The sequence below is a fragment of the Megalops cyprinoides genome, chromosome 18 (genome assembly GCF_013368585.1).
Source record: "Megalops cyprinoides isolate fMegCyp1 chromosome 18, fMegCyp1.pri, whole genome shotgun sequence".
NCBI classification, from domain to species: Eukaryota; Metazoa; Chordata; class Actinopteri; order Elopiformes; family Megalopidae; genus Megalops; species Megalops cyprinoides.
In genome coordinates, this window is record NC_050600.1 from 4,615,501 (window position 1) to 4,639,403 (window position 23,903).

A 23,903-nucleotide genomic window follows, 5' to 3' on the forward strand; every position below is an offset into this window, starting at 1 on the left:
CCTTGGACTGTTTTGTGACCTCAGTGATTGGCTCCAAACTGTCATTAAAGGCAAACTTTTCACTGGTCTGGTCTGCGTCTGGATCCTTCTCTCAGATTCCTGCCAAGTTTACCCCACGTTGTGACCACTCTTCCTTCCATGTTGCCATGCAACAAAAACGTGCTAATAATGACAAGCAAAAACAGCAATGCACACCCAAAAACACACACTACACAAAGGCGTTTCACGTTCTGACATTCCTGTGGCTTTATTTTCCATACCTTAAAGTCTGGCATCACATTTCACAGAGATACTGCAGAAAATACACAAAGAAAACAAAACCAACAACAAAAAAAAAAAACCCACAAAATTAACATTAAAACCAAATGTTGTGGCATAAGAGTCAAAGCCTATTTACAAAATAACTGGATTTCCATGATCTCTCTTCCTGAATCCCATTTGAACTTCACTGTTCACTGTTGTAAAGGAAGGGATGGTGGCGCCGGGAGGGAGAACTTCCTCTCTCCAACAGCATGTCACGGCAATAAGGCGTGACCAAAGAGCACTTCATTCAATAAAGGTACAAGGCGGTGCAATGCTGCTGCTAAGTAAAGCTCCTCTTTAAAAAAATAAGTTAAGAGCTAAGGGCTAATGGTATGCACTGTTCAACACAAAACAGATTAAAACTGAAGCTTGTGGAAACAGTGTGACAATCTACAGCACAACAGCGCCCCCATTCACCCAGTCAGGCAAAGCAAAAGAACTGCAACTCAGCGAGGCAAAGCAGTTAGGACAATTACTGAAACACTTGCAGTACACACTACCTAAATGCATTACTGATTGAATACGTTCCTGAGGCACGATGTTCAGCTTTTAAAGAAGCTACATCTTCATTCGGGTTATCTAGCCGCAACGAGAATTTAAATTTCTTTGGTTCCTTTCGTGTCTATGTAGTGTAGTATCCACAACAACCATTACTGTTAATTTCCTCGGTAGACATCTGTATCATGGCAACTTAGCTTACATATTACACGTTATTGTTTAATACAGTTGGAAAGTAACTGAAGAAATTCAGGTTAAGTGTCTTGCTCAAGGGTATAGTGGTCTACCTGGGAATTTATCCCATCCATCTTATAGTTCCACTCTGCGAAAATCAAGGCACTTCCTGTAAGAGGCATAATCACTGTTGTGTACCCTCCGACGCCCCTGAGGCACTGATGCTGTGGCACTGTTGCTTTCCTAAACCGTCCCTCCTAAGTTCATTATTGTTCATTATTACACTTGCAGAACACCATATATTGCATGAACAAATAAAGTATATTGCAGTATTTTGTATGTTTCTGTCATTTTAAGTGAACAAAAATCAGACTAAGTCACTAAAAAATGAAATGAATCTTTCAGAATTACCCTACAGATTGAAGGGAGGGGTGGGAGAGGAAAATAGTTGCCACCCTCAGTTGACCTCTTCAAGGCATGGACTTCAATGTCATGAAGACAGCAAAGCTCACGCTTTCTTTGGCTGTGGTGTCCAGCACCTCATGAAATTAGCCCCTCACGGGACTACAAACATGGCTGCAATGAACAGTTCTTTAAAAACCTATACACACAAGTTCCCTTTTTTAAATACATCTTTTACACACAAACAGCATGTACAGTACATGTCTGCACAACACACCACAAAAAAAACTTTTGACAAATTCTATGACAGACAGAAATCAAAGAATCATTTTTAGGCAAACAGATGCTGAAGCCATGACATTAACAATAGCAGTACTCTCAAATAACATCTGACAGACACATGGAAATAGACTGGTAAGACCAACGGATAGAGACTTGTGGGCCATTTCAGATGATACTCAGGGAGGTAGCTCTTGTTTAATTCAGTCAGCTGTTCAGACTTATTTTAGCAGCCTTATTTTTTTAAAGGACATGTTGCCAAAATACTCGTGATGATGACTGAAATATTGTGACATTAAACGGCAATGACAACGAGGAGATGGGTGTGCAATAATGGTAGCCATTTTGGTCAAAGTGAGCATGTGCGGGCAACCCCTTCAGCACTGGAGACTGCCACTGTGTTAAAGATTAACTGTGTTCACTTTTGGTCAAACACTGATGTAGCAGATGAAGTCAGCAACAGACTGATGAAATGTAGGAGCTCAGTAGTGACTGTTTATATACTGTTTTGATGGCTCTGAGTTGTGTGAGAATAAATAAGAAGGCAAATACCACAATAGTCAACAAAACGACACCTTAACTGTGCATGCTAAAAACTACAAAAAAGCAACATTACACAGATTGCTAACATGAGATACTGCATCAAGTCAAGTCAATTCTGGGGATTTTGGTTTGAAATAAATGGTTCGAGCTAGACAGAAAATTGGAATAAACAATAACAATGACATCATTATCATTATTATTATTATTATTAATAATAATAGTAGTAATAATAATATTATTATTAAATTTTTTTTTATCATTATCATTGTTATTATTATATTTATTATTACTATGAAAATATTTTTTTCAGTCACATAATGCTTATATTTTTTATGTTACGTTAAGCTTCCTGAGAAAGATGGCCGTTGCTATGGTGTTTGCCATACTGGTTCAGAGCCTCCCGTTCGGGCCCCGAGTGGTCCACGGCCTCCTTCTCTCTCTCCTCCTTCTCTCGGACGAGGTTTCTACGGAGGTAGAACAGGTATCCGGGCAACAGGAACCCAGCCAGTGAGAAGATGAGCAGCCCCAGGTTGATCTGTTGACATGTGAGGAGAGGTCAATCACCACGCCGTACAGGGTGACGCTGTGAGTGTGAGAGTGTCAGTGTCCGCTCCGTTCTTCTCACCCAGTAGGGGTCTCCCTTTAATGGGCCCACCATGGCAATGAAGAGCAGCTGCTGGAAAAGGGCGAACACAGCACTGATCATGGACTGGAGCCCCGTCAGGGTCCCGAAGTGATTAGAGGGGTACCTGAGAGAGAGAGAGAGAGAGAGAGAGAGAGAGAGAGAGAGACAGGGAGAGAGAGAAAGAGAGTGGGGGAAGAGAGACAGAGAGAGAGAGAGAGAGAGAGAGAGAGAGAGACAGGGAGAGAGAGAGAAAGAGCGAGAGAGAGAGAGAAAGGGAGAGGGAGAGAGAGAAAGGGGGGGAAGAGAGACAGAGAGAGAGAGAGAGAGAAAGGGGGAGGGAGAGAGAGAAAGGGAGAGGGACAGGGAGAGGGAGAGAGAGAAAGGGGGGGAAGAGAGACAGGGAGAGAGAGAGAAAGGGGGAGGGAGAGAGAGAAAGAGAGAGAGACAGGGAGAGGGAGAGAGAGAAAGAGAGTGGGGGAAGAGAGACAGAGAGAGAGAGAGAAAGGGGGAGGGAGAGAGAGAAAGGGAGAGGGAGAGAGAGTCAAGATAAAAAGAAAATGGAGGAGCAGGAAGAAAGAAATGAGAGAAAGAGAGAGAGAGAAGGAGAAGCTGATTAAACTTCACTACCTAGACTAAGTTAGGGAAGTAAAATAAAGCAGGTAAAGGGCTTTTACACTATTACACTAAGATGGCCTATTATGAGTGAGGTGAAAAGCACAGTACTTACACAGCAGCATACAGGCCTCCACAGCAGGAGTGGATGAATCCGCGCACCACGGTGTGGAGAGTGAAGGTGACCAGCTAAACAACACGAGGACACAGGGCACTGAATGGGCAACCACTCCTACAATCACACTCACTGCCACCGGTGACGATAACAGCAACGTGCAAGGTTACATTTCACTGAGTGTGAAAAGCAGGTTTCTTGTGTGTATCGCTTGATGCATATCTTTACGTTGTACCTCAACAAAGCAATGAAATTCATTACCGCTTGAAGCTTATGACCTAGATTTATTAGCACTACCTGAATCATGTGTCATGTCCTTACCACAACTGCTTGGGCTGTGTGCATTCTGTAGTTATAGCCACTGCTTACATTGTGTGGGTTTTTGTAGTTACTGGGCACTACTTAGATTGTGTGTGTTCAGAACTTATTGGTACTGTTTATATAGTGTATGTTCTGTAGTTCTGAGCACCACCTAGACTGAGTATGTGCTGTAGTTTTTAGCACTAATTAGATGAAGATGTTAGCTGTACTTACATTGAGTGTGATGAGTTTTTAGCACTGCTTATACTAAATGAAGCTTTTGGTTTCAGCACATATTAAATTGTGTATCTCTCTACTTATTAGCAGGGCTCGGAGCTGCCCACCTGGATGTAGCTCCACAATGCGTGTGCACTTCTCACCTGTACAGGTAAGTTGTCTATCAGGGAGATGATCCCGAAGATAACCAGCAGCAGGTTGGTAAACGTGAAGGCCCTCATGGCATTGGTGATTTTCTGGATTTTTCCATCTCTCTTTGGGGAGGCAGGGGGTCTGTATGTGTGTTTTGGGACGAATGGCGGAAAACATGACATCAACATTCCGGGGCCACTCTGCACACAAAAGCGTTGTGATGTGAAGTTAACACACCACCTCCTAACATTAATCACGCCGTCCGTTCCTCTCACTCCGGCTCTCCTCTCCCTCTCACCTCTTCTCTCCCTCCGTCAGCGGGCCCTTCTCCACCTCACACTCCTTCATTTTCCAGTCCATGATGTAGCCAATCAGGGGACAGGTGACCAAACAGAGCAGCTGCAGGGTGCCAAAGACGGTGGAGTAGAATCCCACTGTCACAGAACACACAGTCAGAACGCACTGCCACCGTGTCACCACAGTACCGCCCACCGCAAACACCACGGAGCGAAAAAAAAAAAAAAAAAACGTCTGCCACATCGACACAGTGACGCAATCCATCCTCAAACTTTACACACTAAAAATAGCAACCGGCAAATGCAAAGAGAGAGAGAGAGAGAGAGAGAGAGAGAGAGATGCTGATCGAACTGAGGAATTGTGTTACGGTGACACGGGCTGTGCTCCAGCTGGAAGGGATACAAGACAAACAGGAGTCTCACCTTTCTCCTCGGCCTCTCTCTTCAGATGCTCTGGGGCTGAATCAAAGAGAAGGAAAAGACTGAATATGACTGGGCACCAGCACGCTGTCAGCAAAGTCAATAAAGCAGTGGTACTGTCCATCACTGCGGCAGACAACAATCATTCAGCCAGTCAGCTAACCAACCAGCTAGAAAGCCAGCTAACTAGCCAGCTAGCCAACCAGTCGGCCTGCCAGCAAGCTAACCAAGCAGCTATTCATTCAGTTGTCTGACAGTCAAGTGTACAAGCTTAATTTCTTTTAAAACTGGCCCAAATCTATTACCCGCCAAAACTGAAGTAGATTCACCCTGTAAGTTTTACTTTTGGTTTCCTCATAATGTTTGAGTGTTTCTGGTGTTTTTTTCAACCCCCCCCACCCCCAAGAGCGAATTGCTCACAAAGTATCTCACCATATATAACTGTAAGGAATTCCATTAGGACTCTCATTATTTTGGGTTACATCCACTAATACTTTACATGACAGTTCCTTTTTGAGACTGAACTACATTTCAGTCTTCCGGCCAGGCGGTCCGTTTGGGCATTTGTCTGGGGGGGGGGGGGGGGGCGTTCGTCTGACAGGCAGCCACAGGGAGCAGCGACAGGCGGGACTCACGATTGGGGTCGCCGTGGGTAACCAGGAACTCCACCATCTTGTTCATGGCTCCCATGAAGAAGATGAGCCGCAGCTGAGTCATCCCCATGGTGATTAGACTCCACAGGAAGATGGGAGAGCAGACAGACCTGCGGAAGGGAACCGAGCCTGAGAGAGAGAGAGAGGAACAGAGGAAGAGAGGGAAAGAGAGAGAAAGCAAGAGAGGCAGACGAGAAAGAGAGAGAGAGAGAGAGACAGGGAGGGAGGGAGTCAGAATGCTGTCAATGAGAACTGACTGGGTGTTGTAAATGTGTTAGGTAACAGCAGGACAGCACTGTCAGTGATTCTTTGGGCTTGACTTTCTTGAACACAATATATCAACTTTAGACAACTTAAGATTAACTTTAGAGTCCAAATGCACGTGTGTGACATCGAGCTCCGTATTGGGCCAGGACTCACCGGGCGGGGCGGCCTTGGGGAGATGCTCGGAGGAGTGGTCCGCATCCCCGAGCGCCTGGCTCAGGCGCTGGCCCACTGAGGTCACGTGATTCTGGAAGGTGTCCCCCGACACCTTGTGATCGAGGGCCAGGTCCCCCGTCCTCATCTTCTTCCTGACAGAGGACAGAAAGTGCATGTTTGTGAGAGGGAGTGTCACCATACTTTATCATAAAAGCAAAATCCATCAATTCCTTTTTTGTGTTTCACGTTGATTTTTACTGTATAATTCACACTCTCACTGCGATCACAAATGTTGTCATATGTACAGTGTACTTATTCTTACTGTTAGCTTATAAGCCCCTCAACCTTAATTCAATTATTGTTGCTATAAACTACCACTCTAGCAAAAAACATCACCTTAAAAGACAGAATTTGACCAAGGGAGAGAGAGCTCTGTGTGCTGAATATTTAGTCCATCTGTAACGCCATGATGTACAGCTCTGCTGGTGTTACACATAGCTGAGCTATAAATACAGTCAGCATGCTGCAGTGGTTTACTGACCTATAACTGACCTACACTGATCTGTATTACTATATCCCACTGCCACACTTACGGCTAGATGGTCTTTAATCCTTTAGCTCAGCTGATTTACATGACTGTCAGCATGTACCAATGTAGCTATGAGGGTATCAGTGTAGTATAGTGGTGAGGAGCAGGGCTTGCAGCCCAAAGGTTGCTGGTTCATTTCCGCAGTGGGACGGTGTTATACCCCTGGGCAAGATGCTTGATCTGAATCACCTTGGGAAATGTCCAGATGTATAAAAACGCTAAGAGATTTAATTTTCTCTGGACAAGAACATTTCCTAAGCAACTGCAATGTAATACTGATTTGCGATTCACTGCTGTTTTGCAATCAGCATGTACCACTGGTTAAACTCTTGAGCAGCTGATCGATATTGTAGTGAAAATGTACAACTTGTATATTAATGTACAGCTAATCTATAATACGGTTAAATAATGTAAGGATGATCTGTACTATGGCCAAAATGTAACGCCGGTATACTGACGCGTATCTGATCCAAAATAATGTTCAGCTGATCAATATCATGGTCTCTATGCACCAACAGTATCCTACTAGCACAACAACAGTAGAGTTTTGTGACGTCAGAACAATCGGGTAACATGCACTATTGAAATACTAATGAGTAGCTGATCTATATTACAGTTATATGATGTGTATGGTGGAAAGCAAGTACCAGTAGCATACCCACATGCGGCTAATCTAGTTTATATTTTTTGTGATGTAAGGACGAGCTATATATTGCGTAGCATGTACCACTAATATGCTAATGTGTAGCTGATCTATGTTATGGTTATATGATGCGGTGCTACGGGCTATGTAGCATGTACCACTGGCATACTGACATGTAGCTGATCTCGTCAGGGGTTGGAAAAGCCTCCACAGGCCAGTTGAGGAAGCAGTTGAGGAAGACGAGGCAGGCCAGCAAACCCCACACCCACATGATCACCCGGAAGGACACGCCCGCATCGTATATCAGCTGAGGCAGGGGGGCCGATGAGGAGGGGAGGCAGCGAGAGAGACAGAGAGAGGGAGAGAGGGTTGGAGCTCTCACACAGCATTGACAGAACTAAAGCTGATAAAACAGTCAACAGCATCACCACATCTGAGCAAGCAGAAAAAGGTAGCACCAGTATGTAATGTAATTATGACTGTCTATTACTGTCTGTATTATCAATATTGTTCCACCAACTTAAAAAGCATCATCCATCACAATCCTCCAGGATACGAAATTAGCTACAGATCCACTATAATGACAAAATTATTACAATGGATTATTATTATTATTAATGGCCCACTGCCACCAGCCCTCATCAGAAGACATCTTTACTGTCATTCTGTAATAAGCAATTTAATAGTACAGATATTTTTCAAGAACAAAGGTTACAATTGCTTCTTTTCTTACTTGTGTGTCATTATGAATGTACTGGCCATATCAATGTACATGGTGCATGACGAGAGTGTTCCCACGTATTAGTGTCAGTGTATCTGTGTAACCGGCATCAGAGAGGCCGTACCTTCACTGCAGGGAAAGTGACCGCGGAGGAGGCGTAGGACCCGATCATGAGGGACATAATGGTGGAGCTGAGGCTGCCGAACATATTAGGCAACTGGGGGGAGAAAATAGACAAAGATGGATTCAGTGAAAAGAGAGACCAGGCAAATCCAGCGCAGTGCACAGCACCAGAGAGGGCGAAAACAGCACAAGGGGAAACGGCGTCAAGGAAAGCCGGCAGCGAACTTTCCCACTTTGAAAAACCCCAGCTCAGAAGCAGGGCTGCTCTTAACATGGGGACGCAGTGACATCTCATGGCCAGCAGGGGGCAGCACACAACACTGATGTCATTTAGGGAGATGATCACAGGCAAGGCACAGGCAAGCTTGCATCATTGTGGCATAGAATTTCACTACACAAAACTTTCCAGCCTGACCAATCGCCGTTTAGTGTAAGGAACTACCTCTGCTTGTGCCAGAAGCAAAGCTGTTGCTGACACCATCTCTCTGAGCTACTGAATGCAAAAGAAAAAAAAAACCAATGCACCCACTATAATTAACCCCTCCATTACTGACAACAAAACTGTCAGACGGAGTTGATTGATTGGCGTTTTTGCAAAGGAAGGGCGGGACCACGTACAAGTGCACGTTAACAGATTTCAATGGTCCGACAGCACAGCAATGCAAACCATCCTCACCACACTCTCAGGTTCTGCAGACAACACAGTGATGACTGATCAAAGACATTTTCTGTATACACACAATACACTTTCTGCAGAGCAAGTCGGGCATGTTTTTTTTTTTTTTTTCAGAAAACATCCCTCAAATTAGTCACCAGTCTCTTGCATAAAAGCACAAAACCACAAAACCAAACACACATGCTGTAATGCTGGAGCCAGAGTCAGTGGAGGTAACGGACCCTCTGCCGCGGGGAGGTCCCGTCCAGACTTCACTCCCACACTCTCTCCTGAGTATACAACAGGAAACCCTAACTCATGTGTGGGTATTTCACAGACACTCACTCTCTCCTTCCCTTTCACTCCCTGTCTCATTCTCTGACCGTGGGTGCACTCCCCCCCCCCACCCCCCTTTCTGCACGGACCAGTTCTGTTCCTGTTTTCTGTGTTCGAAGTGGGTCGTGCTGGCAGTGTGATGTGGGGCAGAGTAACAGGAACACCCTGTTGCTGTGGGTGAGGCAAGCAAAACACACCCGCTGTAAGCAGCTCTTAACAGTAACCCCCCCCCCCCCCCCCCCCCCGGGGAAACATTCCTCCTGCCCCCTCCCTCAGACAGTCACCACCCCGCACCATGCCACAAATCTGACCTCTCAGTCCTCCATAGCAACCACACACAACACCTCTCTCCCCCCCATAACAGGAAGGGGGGGGGGGGGGGGGGTGACTGAGAGAGAGAGCATATAAGGGCTTGCATCCTGGGGGCAGTGAGAGTCAGGGGAATTAGCCATTTATGCTAACTGTGGAATACTGGGGATGGTAATGGCAGAGAATGTGCTGTGTGCGTGTGTGCGCGTGAGTGCGTGTGTGCCACCAGGCCAGGACCCAGCAGAATTTTGGTCAAGCAAACAAGAGTTCCTCAGAATCCAATTGAATTAGGGCATAGGGGCTGAGATGGGGCGGCAGCCAGAGAGAAACAGAGAGGCTGGTATTTATGCCCTCTCCCTTCAGAGAGGACAGGACAGGATCATTATGTCACAGCTGGGGGGGGGGGGGGGGGGGGTCACGAGGAAGAAGGACACTTCTGTTCATGTCCAGGACAAGGGGGGGAGGAGGAGTTTGTTTTTAATATATATGGAAGGAAACGTCTGCTTTGTCCAACGTGGAAATGGGGGAGCACGAGGGAGGGTGGGAATTTGAGACGGGATATTCTGTTATGATGCCAGCCTATCATGGCACTCTTTTTTGCTTAATCACATACACTCTTGACAACGCAGGACCGTCAGACAGATGGAAACGGATCGAGGGAGAGAGAGAGGCAGACGGACAGATGGAGGGTGAAAGTACGATGGGGGCGGAAACACGAGGTGAAAACCCAGAGGCAAGGAAGCAATCGAACAGCTGAGACACGCCGGTCACCTAACCGCCCGCAGGTCGTGCACCTCACGACTGCCCTTAACCTTTCACCTTTCACCTTTCACCATCTGCATCCTCCGTCCGCACACACAACCCTGGCCAGCGGTGTGGCAACACAGAAAACACAATGCATGGGGCAACAGAGAGGAAAAGACAGACAAGGTTAACAGTTCAGCACCCAGAAGTATGGCGGGGGTTACTGAAGGACATTTAAGACAAAGACCGGCAAATGGAGACAGAGAGAGAGAGAGAGAGAGAGAGAGAGAGAGAGGGAGAGAGAGAGAGAGAGAGAGAGAGAGAGAGAGAGAGAGAGAGAGAGAGAGAGAGAGAGAGAGAGAGAGAGAGAGAATGAGACTTTGAAAAGCATGTGCCCTTCTCTTGGTTAGAGGTGGGAGGGTGGAGCTGAGGGAAAGGCGTGCGGGCAGGAGAGGGCTGCGATTGGTCGAGGTTTGAGACCTTTAATTTCAATCCTGGAAGCGGAACGTCATGTGCAGCTCAGGAGTCTGTGAGGCCAAAATACTCGTGATGTTCATTCCATGATGTAAACACACACAAACACACACCTGTTCGGGTCCAAAAAACACACACGCATGCCACCTAAAGCATGCCACGCTCAGCCGTGCAAACAAAAACGCACCGATACTGTATTCACAGAGCGAACGCACGGACAAAAGCGCCTGGAATGTTTCTCTCTTGTTATATTCATCGAGGGTTTTGGCGTGGCACGGAATAACCACGTAGGATGACACCAACAATTTTAATATCCTGCTGCTGGTATGTAGGATTCCAGGAAATACAGAAAACCTAGAAGGAGTCAGTAGTCACAGCTTATCAAACTGGAGAGGAATGAGGAAACCGCAGTGAGCGTACTGTGATGTGACGTACAGAAGAAGCATGAGAACAGAAATGTCAAGAATACAAGGCTGCATAGACTTCATGGGTGGTTTGCCAAGTGACTCCAAGACACGTGTTCCAAAAAGCGACAACAATGTAGAGAAACAGCTACACTGCTTAAAGTGTACTTCAGCTTTCAAAGAGTAACTGCGGTTAACACTTCAGGGTAAATATCACTACATAGAGTACACTTCCCCTTGCAAGCTGCTTTTCAACAGAAGTAAGAGGGTTAAAGCACCCCACCATGTAGATAACATGCTCGCTGAGCCTCCAGTGGACTGAAGCGCGTGCATTCCAGTGTGAGTCACCTGTTGTAAATAACTGCTACTCTGCATGTGGTCTGACTGGGACCCTGCAAATCCGACAGTTCTGCGTGTGCATGTGCTGGAACACTGGCTGTGTTCCATTCCGTCTGGCCTTCCCTGCTGGCCCATCGGTCTGAGCACCCTCAGTTCAGTTTCCTGTACTCTGCTGATCTCATTCTGCCGCTTGCCTGCCTGCGGGTCTCTTTTTTTCTCACCGTGAGTGACGTGAAGGTCATGCAGATCCCTCCAAAGCCGTTGAAGGACAGAGCGAGGAAGATGAGCGCGGACAGAACTGGAGAGAGGGAGAGTGGTGTCCCATTAACACAGGGTAATATGCGTCACACTCAACACTTAACTGTGACCAGGCACTACAATACAATAACACTGTACCGAGGAAGTTTTACTCAGTACAGTAAAAACTGGGTTTGTTATATTCAATGCTTATTCAATCCTTGATGTTCAACCCTTATTATTCAATCCTTAAGGTGATGATATTTTCTTTCATGTACAATCACTCACAGTCTACACCCTGTGATTTCAAAACCCCACGTATAACTGTACCGCACATGCAATTCAATGTTTTAATCACCCCTGAAAAACACCAGTCCAAACATCTGCAACAGCTCCTTTGGCCACCAGACATCATATTGATGTCCTCTCACAGAGAGCACAGTGATGATGCCAAGACTGTGTTGGCCAGACTCACCTGCAGGGTTATATGCAGAAATGGCCATCATGGCGCAGGAAGAGGCGAAACACGCACTGTAAGACAGAGAGACACGTATGCTGATTTTACGATTTGGTAGGACACACAGGTCGCGTATATTGTAAGGTGGTTTACAGAATCACATTTCCTGCCTAATGCCCCAAAGCAAAGCAAGTGTTTTACACTGAGTCTGCAGGAGGTCAGCAGGATGCAATAAAGATACAGTGCTGTTGTCTCAGTTGCCTTGCAGCCCCCCCCACACACACACACACACACACACACACACACACACACACACACACACACACAAATTGTCCTCGTATAGCCGCTGGCAGGCAGACCACAGACGGCAGCTACACTCAAGACTGCGCTCACCTCTTGACAAAATCACTGAGTCCAGTCATCTCACAGCACAGTCATGTTAGCTGTGGGAACCAGCTTTCCACGCTCCGCAGTGCCCAACTGTGCCCTTTGTCATTTGGTGAGCGGTGTGGTGTTTTTGCACTTACGAGGTAACACAGGAAGACTGTGTATTTACTGCTGTTGTTTAATTACTGTATTGTTGTGACAGCGCTTTGCCATCTGCGACATGGTTCCCACAGGCCCCAGTCCATTTACCCCTTTGATGTTTTAGGGTTTTCCTTTGATGTCTGGATTATGTAAGGGTAAAATTAGAGTCGTTCAAGGGGATTCCTCAGTAAGACCACCTGTGCACCATTTGTGTACAGCGACCTCTCCATTCTGTGGTAGTAAGTTTTGTTGACTGTGTTTTTCTAAGTTGAAATGAATGTATTAGTCTCAAACTCAATATTCCTCATTAATCTTCACTACTGCATTTATACATAGTAGCTTTAAGGTTAATCTTAACAGCATGCATGCATGTGTTATCCATCTATACAGCTGGATATTTACTGAGGCAATTGCGGGTTAAGTACCTTGCCCAAGGCTACAGCCACAGTACCCCAGCAGGGAATCGAACCAGCAACCTATTGGTTAAAAGTCCTACTCCTTACAGTATGCTACTCTGTACCCCAACATTCATAATTATTTCTGCTAAAATTCTGCTTCAGTTGAACGTGGGAAAACAATTATGCAAATATTTGCACACATACTCCCTTATTCCTACAGTGAAACAGTTGTTTAAATCTTTAATCAACATGAACAGGTTGAACTCCTCTCACTGATATACAGTAATGTGCTTATAGCACAACCACCAAATACAACAGAGATTATCTTCTCCCTGGGTGCCTGCAGTCACAATTTGACAAGTCTACATCTCCATGCAGTTTTGTAAAGCTTGAAGTAAAAATACACAAACATTTATACATTCACTACTACTACACCTACAGTACACACACACATATACACATGCAAGCAGACACATATTCACACAGGGCTGCAGTGTGCTGCACCCAATGGTTGATGGCTGGATTCCCAAGTGGGACTCCCGGCAGTTTTCCCTGCTAAGCAAACTTTAAAGTAAATGAGTTATACTTCTGCCAGGAGCACTCACACATCTCCAGCGTACGCTCACAGACACACCACCAAACCACACCTATTCACGGAAAGCAAGAGCACACACACACGTACACACATACCGACGCCGTTCCTGTCGCCATTTACACACTCAACCAGTGGCTCCCCGCACAGTCGCTAATGAGAAAACTCAACAAGACGAGACAAAAGCCTCCCTCCAAACGCCCCCTGAAGGAATGTAGCCACTCCTCATTTCTCTGTCACTCCACCACCTTTCCCCAACAGCTCTCCTCACACAAATTACCATCCATCACACCAACGAAGACTCCTCCTGAGCTACCTCCCGCTGTCAGTTCTGCGACAGCTGTGATCGGAAACACCACTTAACCTCTAAACTCTGCTCTCAAACACTCCTCTTTTCAGACCTTCTGTCTCTTTCCAGGGATGTCACCGTCTTTCCTTAACTTACAGCAAGGACCCCTGTCTCCTCAGTGCCCCTCTCAGTTATGTCTTTAATAATCAGGTCAGAGGCGTAAACAAAATGACTCAACACGGCATTTGACAATCAAAATGGGTCAACAGGAGTGCCCTCTGTGTGAAATAATACAGGATGTTTTTTTTTTCCCAACAAAGAGCTGTCATAACATGATATGTGTAGGAGAGCAGAGTGCAGAGCCACTTGGATTGCTCAAGACCAGGCTTGACACAGTGCCAGATGCTACGCGAGCTGTGAGAGAAATGTCATGCCTGAAAAGCCTGAATGGCATGTTCTCATCATTGAACTTTAGCAAGACACCTGGTTTATCATGTCAGCCATCACCCCCCACCGGGGTTGTAACCTACCTGTCCAATTCGCTGGGGCTGGAATTCATTCAGAGGTAATAACCACATCACCTTTTGAGGACAAATTTTTTTTTGTTGTGACACCCAGAAGCCCTTGCGTCTCACCTGCCCACCAGCCGGAGTGGGCGGGGCCCGTACTTGTCCATCAGAATTCCGAGGGGTAAGGTGGCGGCGCTGAGGAGGAAGGAGCCGATGGTGAAGCCCAGGTTCAGCATCTCCTCCTGCTCCACGCAGCTGAGCCAATGCCCGCTCAGCCACACGCTGCCATTACCACCCCCTGTCGAGTTCTCTGCGAGAGCGAGGAGAAGGAGAGCATGCTGTCAGCGACGCATTGAGCGATGGCAATGCCGTCCTGTTCCAGGGACAGCGATAGAGCCGGTACACTCCTTTCACGAAGCACAGAGCTGTGCTATAAACAATTATTGACAAGACGGAAAGATATCAACATTTGGGTCAATAACATTTTTGACCACACCGGTTTTACATTCACTAGGTATGAATTTTAATATAATAAGAGGCGTTGCTGTTAACAATGGTATAGGGGTGCATTTCTTTGGTTTGGAGTTCGAGGAAGGGGTCGCACCTCGACGTGGGCCAAGGTTTTTTGACCCCCCTATTGGACAGCATATATAAGAATAGAAAAGAAGGGGGAGATGGGGTGGAGGAGGGGTGCCATGAACAGCTGACACAAAAAGGAAGTGGTAAGTGGGCTTTTCTACACTTGAGGACGGGACGAGTGTGGATTGGGTAGGAACTGTCTAAAAAGCCTCTTCCCAAGTTTTCATATGGAGCTTCAGCTGCTACACAAATGCCAGACACAATTATTTGGTATCTCAGTTTTTGACTGTAGATTAATATGTTGAGCGATTAGTGGATTTTCAATAACACACGGCTGAAGGTTCTAGCTGTGCTGCTATGATCAATAACGACATGGCTGGGATGCCAAACCCACCAATCGGATTGCAGAGCCGAGAAAATCTATTTAGTGAGATTCATTAACCGTGACTCAGCAGGACACAAGCACAGCTTACTTGGAAGCAAAAGGACATTCCACACAGTTTCCAGTTAGCAGGGAGCCGGCTGTCCGCACAACAGCTTAATGAAGTGGAATAACCAGCTAGTATGTGCAACAGATTATGAGCAATGTGTAATTACAAACCATTTTTGTACTGTTGTATTACATCAAAGCTAGAGAACTGTGTTATTAACTCAATCTATTTTTCTGTACTTAAGTAACTGCACAGGTCACTTTATTTTATGAAATCTAGAATCGTATATCATGGTTATGGCATAAATCATCCTCATAATATGCACAGATATAGGGATATCCACATGCTTTTCTGAATTTAGGCAAAAAAGTTAAGAAATATAGCTGCAAGCAGCGATAAGGGGGGCAAGCGGTGTACCAGGGCAGAGTCGCCATGGCAACTTGATCTGATCACGTTAAAAGCGTGGCTGTAAGCACTGATAGCAAGTTTTATGTCAATTGACCGAAGACTGGGTGTAACTGAGACACGAGCTCACGTCGTTTGCATTTGACTTGGCTGTAACGGATGAATGTTTTTGAAAATCAAAAATGCGTCAGAGAACTTTTTTGAGGGCTGGTCTGAAGATGATCCGTGCCAAGTTTGGCCTCCAATTTCACAACTAATAAATCAAAGGCAGGGGATACCGAAACAGCTCAATTCCAAGCTTTAAAAATGTATGTCAACAAACAACAAACAAACAGCAATCCCTCACGATTGGTGAGGGATTACTCTAAATACTCTCCCTGGCAAGTATCCATAATTCTTGGTAGTTTTCCAGCTTGTTGCAATCTTATATGCTTTTCCTGTTCGTTTTATCATATGAAAATACATTTGCATATAAAATACATTCTTCATTCTCCAGGATGAAAACTGAACCTAATTTGATTCATTCAACCAAACTTACATGCAAGCACCACAGCATAAGGCCCTGTTAATACTGAAAGCAAACAGGTTACTTGGCAGCTTGCAGAAAGACAAATATTTCCCAATGTGCCAAATTACATCGGTTTGTTAACATAGACTGACTCAACCTCTCGTCACCAGCTTTGTGTTGCTTTATCCTTATGCATATTATACAGGTACGTCTAACAGGACCTTGACAGAACGGAGCACTGTCATGCTTGAGTTCCTCCCAAAGAACAGCGCATTTTGTACATTTTCCCCCTGAAATATTCTGCCTGTGGAACACAGCCCAGGTCCCAGAGAGAAAGGTATGAGAGTTCAGGTTTGGGTCAGATGCTCAGCTGGACCTCTCGGGCTGTGCGCCAAACGGCGTCGCCGGGCGGCGTACCTGAGCACAGGTGTGAGTAGAAGCCCTCGTGCTTCAGCATGATGAGGAGGGAGCCCCAGCCCAGGAGCACCGCGGAGAAGAGCAGGTTCTCCACCACCGCCGAGCCGGCCATCCACCAGCGCCGCCTGAGGGCCTGGGACACGGTGGGCGCCATCACACTGGCAGCGAGAGAAGGAGGGAGGGACGAAGGGAGAGAGAGAGAGAAAAGGGGAAACTGTCAAAAACAGTCACTGTTCCTCTAATGGAGAAATATCGTCATAACTGGGCCCTGGCACTAAGCAATTGATGTAGTCCAAAAGATTGAATACTAATACAGATTCACAACAGGTAGTAAAGCTATGGGACTCTGCAAGTACTATCAAAATGCTGAAATTAAGCTCAAGATGAGTTCAGTTTGGTGGTTAATGAAAACAAAGGCAAATTGCGAGAAGTTTATATTACAAAGACCTCACGCTCCTAAAGACAGAATGGATAAAACATCTTAATCTGTCCCTCATCAAACTAAATGCATGGCAAAACATGGCATCTGATTAAAGTGGAAAACCTGGGACACACACCCCACAGAAACCCTGTGTGAACACTTCTGCAAAAAGAATGTGAAACAGCTCGTGGAGGGCACGGTTTAGCCAATACACAATATTAACTTACTAACATACCAAAAACAACAACAAAATTCTGATTTCTCCAAGGAAGCAGTGCCACCAAACCCAGAACCCGACACAGGAAGCACCTCCTCTACACCACAGGCTTGCTCAGAGTCTCACTGTTGTCATTCCTTGTAAAACCATGTCACTTCAGTAGACCACTGTGCCAAAGCAGAAAATTACAATAAACACATTATAATTCTGCATGAAAAATTATGGACACTAACACAAAAGTCCTAAGCAAATTCTCTGTATTATTTATTTGTGAGACACCACTTGGAAAAGTAACAAGGAAAGCCGTTACAAAACAGACATGATGACATTAATTGACACAGGCACCCAAAGCACAGGGAAACCACCACCAGGAAGGGCAGGGTGACCTCTAACTAAGACCTGCAAGGGACTGAGTCAGAAGTGCACTTCATCATAAAAAAGTGAAAGTGAAAAGTGCAGTATAGTAAGGGATACATCCTAAAAATAAAGTTCATCCTAAACAATAAAACTGTTTGATTCAAGTTTTCAGGGCTGTTACGGGTATGTTGTTGTACTTTTATGTGCGGAGTATTTATCCTGTCAACTGCCCTGTGACTGCCTGTAGTCACCTTTAGTCACCGCAGGAGTCTGGCTGTAACAGTGCCTACCATTGTATAAGGGACAGAAACTGACACAAACATCATTCTCGCAGTTGGATTCATAACCCTTTGTGTACATCTACTCTAAAGAACATAATTTCTCGCTTCAGTCTTCAGATATGACATTTTTATTTGCCATTGTTTGCATCTGCGGATTGCGTTGACTCTGTGCAATAAGAGAAGTTGATCATTCACTTCTCCCTGGAGGTCTGCTCAGCTAGCGATATGGTTTAGACTCTCATTACACTGAAAGACTATTTTAGCAGCAGTGGCAGTTAATGTCTAACTCCACAGGGGGTGCCTAACACTGGGGGCAAGAGAATGACCAATTCTCAGTGCCTACTGCCTTCTGCAAATAACCTTACAATATTGAATGAATTAAATATCACCCCCCCCCCAAAAAAAAAAAAAAAACACAGATGTTAATCATTAATTTAATCAGATGTGCAAATATGCATAACATACCTGTGCTTTTCTGTGGTAGCTACTGACAGAGAGACGTGAGTAGTGTATACAGACTCACCTCTTCAGACTGCATCTCGGTTCCACCTCAATCCCTGCTCCCTAACACCTGCGACTTGTAGTACTTGACGTTTATTACACACGTAGTACTGTGATGCATTTTGGATTCTGTGATCTAGTTACTGATGTATGGTAGTATACCTGGCTTCCCTTGTCTAGTCAGGTTGCACAAGTTAAGTTAGGGTAGGGCTTGAATAGAATTATGCTCACACTCTCCGATCTGGGAGTGTTGTTGTCCTGGTCTGACACTGTTGCTCATTTAACTTGAATGGATGTGCGTATGTTCTGTTGTGCTGGAAGTCACTCTGGATAAGACCGCCTGCTAAATTAATGTTATGTAATGTAATGTAACGTAATGTAACCCAGTACAAACACCTCCCCTTCAGCCTTTTATTTTCTAGGGAACAAATCTAAACATGTGACAACATCACATGGGCGCATACTGGGAGGTTCTGCCATTCCAGCTGAGGTCAGAAACACCTGGGTAATACAGGTCCCCCTAATTCCTTCACATCACTCATACTTGTATAAAAATAATATAATTTTCAGGGCTGCAGCATGTGTCAGACAACTCGGAAACTGGGGTTCTAACCACAACGTTTTGAATCCTTGCTCAATGTTATACCCTTGAGCAGAGGCACCTGCCCTTAAATGGCTTCAGCGCTCGGGCTTGTTAACTGGAAGGTGTCATACCTAGGTAGGGTAGTCATTCTGCCTCTGAGCAAAGTATGAATGCTGAACGTGATAATCAAATATCCAACTGTCAAGTGGGTGGCATGTGAAAAAGACGAGAGCTGTACAGGTCTCAGGTTCTCAACAAGATAATGTGCTCAGCAAATGAATAATAAAACCGTAAACTCAATACATTCAGATGAGACCTGGAAGAAGGAAAAAAATAAGCGCCAAGTGAGTTTAACATGTGTCTGTTTAAAAGCGCCCTCTCACTTGACTGGAGTTAGGGGGGGAAGAGGGGCCGAGTTTAAAAGGAGTCAACAGGATATCTATTCAAGGCTTTGTAAAGGGGCTGCAGCACAAGTGTGTGTGTAATGCCATTAGACATGGTTCAGCACATGTCTTTGGGCTCAGTGGTGTGGCTTAACCTGAATTTTTTGTACCTAACACCCAAGTAGAAATGAGCACTTCATTCTCACTGGCACAAATCTAAGTAATGTTTTTATTATTATTATTATTATTGTTGTTGTTATCGACCACCACCTGCTTTCTCCTGTTGGTGGACAACCGTGCTACTTTTTTACAAGTTGTATATTTTGTGCACTTTATTGTTTCATTTCATTTAATTTCATTTGCAGAGATTCCAAGCGAAAGAAAAAATATCTAATTTACCTTAATTCTTACATACTGCATAATGATCCATGATCAAGGACAACACCAAATTTGTTATAACATTATTATAATACTGCCTCTATGACAACTGCCAATTTTTTTTCTATTTGTTGAGCATGACACATGTTTTCACTGAGTTTAAATACTGGCATTCCAGCATTTAAAAGTTCACATAGGACATCCTACAGAAGAGAACACTTTCACAAGTGAGCTTCCACAAACTGCACAAGAGTTACGAGAGTGTTTTTTGTTTGCCGTTACTATTTTTCTCATCTTTATGAGCAAAGGCTGTGATGTGGAAAATTAGATTCTGCTGATGCTGCTCTGCCTGCCTTGATGGAAATGATGCTGTTCAGAAGTCAGAACACCTGGTGTACAGCCATCCATTCTACCCAGCAAAGAACACATCACTGTGTTTTAAAATACAAAAACCTGTATCGATTTCTACACAAAGATGCATTTATTTCTCTCCTTACTTCCCATCTCTCATCCCACGTTCCTTGCCATGTTTCTGGTTTTATCATTCTCAGTCTGAGTGTGTGTGTGTGTGTGTGTGTGTGTGTGTGAGCGCGTGCGTGCATGCGTGCGTGTGGGAAAGAGAGAGAGCCGTGGATTACACTTAATTATAGGAAGTAAAAGAAAGTCAGAGAGTGAGGGAGTGAGGAGTGAGAGAGTGAGGAATGAAGAGTGAAAAAGTGAAGAGTTAAAAAAATAATGAATCTACATGACCTCTACAATATGAAAAGGCCGTTCACAGCAGACTGAACTATAAGGGCAAAAGACACATCATCATTTTACACACATTACACAGACGCTGCTCAGACAGAAAGTGCACAGAGTAACAGCTGGCTGTAAACGCGTGTGGGTAAACTGTGAGGTGTGGGAGAAGGAATGAGGCAGAAGGCACAACTTATTTCCACAGCTACTACTTAGTTACTATAACAAGTGTAATGTACAACAGCTACTACAACTTGTAATATCAGTAACGGTAAAAAGAATGACAATACAGCCAAATACTGATACTAAGAGTCTTCATATTTTTCCCGTTGGTGTTGGTCTTGTGAATTTTATCGTTCTCAATTAACGTACATGTTTTTTTCATTTAAATAGTACGCATGGTAATTCACAGTCATTGGCTGCCTTTATTATGCTGCCATTTCATGTTAATGTTGGTTAGTTGCAGTAGGAAGACTGGCTTCCCTTCTCCACTCTGGTACTGACCTTGACAACCGCTCCTACACAATGTCAGAAAGAAAACAGAAGGCAGACAAGGTGTGGGAAGATCAACACACTGAACACCTACTGTTGGGGGCGGCTGGATTTCTACTCCTCACTGCACTACAAACACAGGTTTTTCACCATGCGGATTTGTTATTAACTTTGAATTAGAATTGGAATCTAGAATTAACTCTAGAATTGTATTGTATAATTGTGATGGTACAGAATTCCAAATTAGAATTTGAAAGGTGTGGTTTTTCAATTTATTCTAAACTTCAAAGAAATGAAGGGACGCACAAGAAGATGAAACAAAACCCTATTCTGTTGGCTTTTCACAACATATGCCTAAAGCTGATACACATGCAAGTCTAAGACAAGCATATTCCTGTGGACAGAACACCACGTATTCATTTTTGCTCCATCATACCTAAACCTGAGTAGTACTTAAGTGCTTAAGTAGTTAGCCGTTTCCAGTTTTAATCTTCACTGTGCTTTTCAATGGAACATAAGAAACCAGCTCGACAAAAAGGTCCACACGTGACATACAAGACATTCCATTACCCAGATTAAAATATCTAGGCATACCTTTAAATGCAGTTTATACAGAAAAGGGCTACATACACACTCAGAAACACATTTTACTTGCTGGCGAGCTATAAATATCACAGAGGAAATTGTCCCACTAATACATGTTCCTCTGAATTGTATCTCCCTATCATTGAATCGTGTTCATAATCTGTTGAATCCACTGCTCTCCCGGGTAACACCATTACGAACCAGAAGCAGGTAATGGACACAATGAGATCTCTTATTTAATATGCTTTACGGTACAGTCTATTTGGCCTATAAGCGCTAACGAAAACTTCCACTTCTTTCCCACGTGGTAGGCAGCTACATTTATCAACAATATATCTATCCCCACTACAACTCAATCTACTATACTCAACGGGAAATCTAATATAGTACTTCCCCATACTTACTGAAATCAAAGACAACGAAGCATGAGTATCTGAAACCTTAGGCAATCATTTAATTTTTTTCCAATGTTAGCTGCCAAGCTAGCGAGTTAGCTGCCTGGTTTCAGTCAAACACTTCTTAATGCCACGTGTGTGACGTTTGCAACTTGCAATTCTTTCCTCCAACGGAACTGTATGACATTCCGTAAGCGCTTACATTCCCCTTTTCATTAAAGACATATATTAAAGGCAACAAAAAGAAAACTTACATCTCTTATTATCTTCGCGATTTATTCGCACTCAGTTGGACTATTTTTACTACTACTTTATCTAGGTTCAAAAATGCCTTAATCCTGTTTAACACGTATATATTCTCCCGTGGTTCTTGCGCTCTTCTTTTTCTGCGGGGCAAATGTTCTTCGGGCTCTCAAAACTTTCTCCACTGGGACGGGTGTTTCTCTACATCAGCTAATAAAGCTAGCATGCCAGTGTAACAGTAAACTCCTTTCATGTATTCTCTCTCTCTCTCTCCCTCCCTCTCATTCACCCTCTTTCTCTTCCCCCTTCCCTCTCTTCTAATTTTGAACACACACCACCCCACCCCCCATATACACCTCTCCCTCCATCTCAAACGCGCCGCTGACTTGTGCAACAGAAACGTACATTGCCGGCGCGACAGCTCTCCCTGCTGCTCGTTTTCCGCATTTAAACTGATAGCATTAACCAACCCCTTCAAAAAAAAAAAAAACCCTCCACAGTTTATGTGAGTAAGAGCGCGCAAATGCCGGCAAAGACGGAAGTTGCCGCAAGGCTCTGCTGCACTTTTCTGACTGGCAGGGGATCTGCATGCACACAGCCCTATACATATCCTTCAGAAGCGCGCGTGTGTGTGTTTGGTGGGGTAATTGGGGTTGCTGCTCTGGAATACGCGTCCCTTCGGGCAACCAGTCGGACCCAAATCGTCCTAACCCGTATTTCCTCCACGTCTTAAATATGACTGATGACGAAACGTTTTCAGAAACGTTTTCAGAAACGATCAACCTGCGTTTCATCAACTTTAAATCTCACAGGAAATTTTTTTATAAATATTTAGACTGCACAGTATTTCAGTCTCATACTCAGTCTCTCAATCATATAGTCTCGCTGTGCACCGATCATTGATGGTGATTGACACTCACTTTAGTGAGCAATAGCCTATTTTATGAGGCTGGCCTGGCCTCTGGCACAAACACACACTTTTATGGGATTGGCATTAATTTGTACTGGATGCGGGGAGTACGGTACAAGTATCAGATGGAGATTATTTAAATTTCTATAATCAATAGTCTTGCGTTATTATTGGCATTTAACATTACGTTATTGGTATGATAGTGGCATTATGATGCTCTTATGCAAAGCGACTTACATAGGTTACTTTTTTATTACATGTTACCCATTTATACGATTGGATATTTACTGAGGCAATTTACGTAGGGGTACAACTGTAGTGCCCCAGCTTCGAAGCAAACCAGCAACCTTTTTGTTGCAAGTCCTGCTAGTTACCACTATGCTACACCGCAATTTGAAATTTATTGTACAGGATAACCTTTCCTTATTTATATACATTTTCCTATCAATTATGAATACCATGCATATTCATGTTCACATTTTCTGGTTCTGCTGTACATCCATGTATGGGGGCATTAAATTTAACGGCTATGGTCGTTTAATTAATTTGAGCAAGTATTACACATTTTTTATTCTTTAAAAAATAAATACATTTCCTCTTTCTTTTTTTATAAATAAAAATCTTTCCACTGGCAGTGTGGTTCTCTGAGGCGCTGCGGTGAGCGGTGTGCCGCTGTGGGTCTGTCCATGAACTCAGTCGCGCCACCCAGTGGGAGGAGGAGGG

At 44.5% G+C, this 23,903-nt stretch overlaps 1 protein-coding gene across 1 annotated transcript; it reads right to left on the reverse strand.

Moving 5' to 3' along the window:
- Positions 1 to 2,499: 2,499 nt before the first annotated feature.
- slc43a1a (solute carrier family 43 member 1a) lies at positions 2,500 to 22,574 on the reverse strand. The gene is made up of 15 exons (XM_036550871.1): positions 22,282 to 22,574; positions 16,697 to 16,854; positions 14,483 to 14,666; positions 12,059 to 12,114; positions 11,568 to 11,644; positions 8,087 to 8,179; positions 7,415 to 7,548; positions 6,010 to 6,161; positions 5,572 to 5,718; positions 4,940 to 4,975; positions 4,519 to 4,654; positions 4,232 to 4,361; positions 3,552 to 3,625; positions 2,825 to 2,948; positions 2,500 to 2,734 (listed from the first exon to the last, which is right to left on the reverse strand). Exons 2-15 carry the CDS (start codon positions 16,848 to 16,850, stop codon positions 2,540 to 2,542), a joined length of 1,692 nt encoding a protein of 563 aa, XP_036406764.1. The 5' UTR covers positions 16,851 to 16,854; positions 22,282 to 22,574; the 3' UTR covers positions 2,500 to 2,539.
- Positions 22,575 to 23,903: the final 1,329 nt, after the last annotated feature.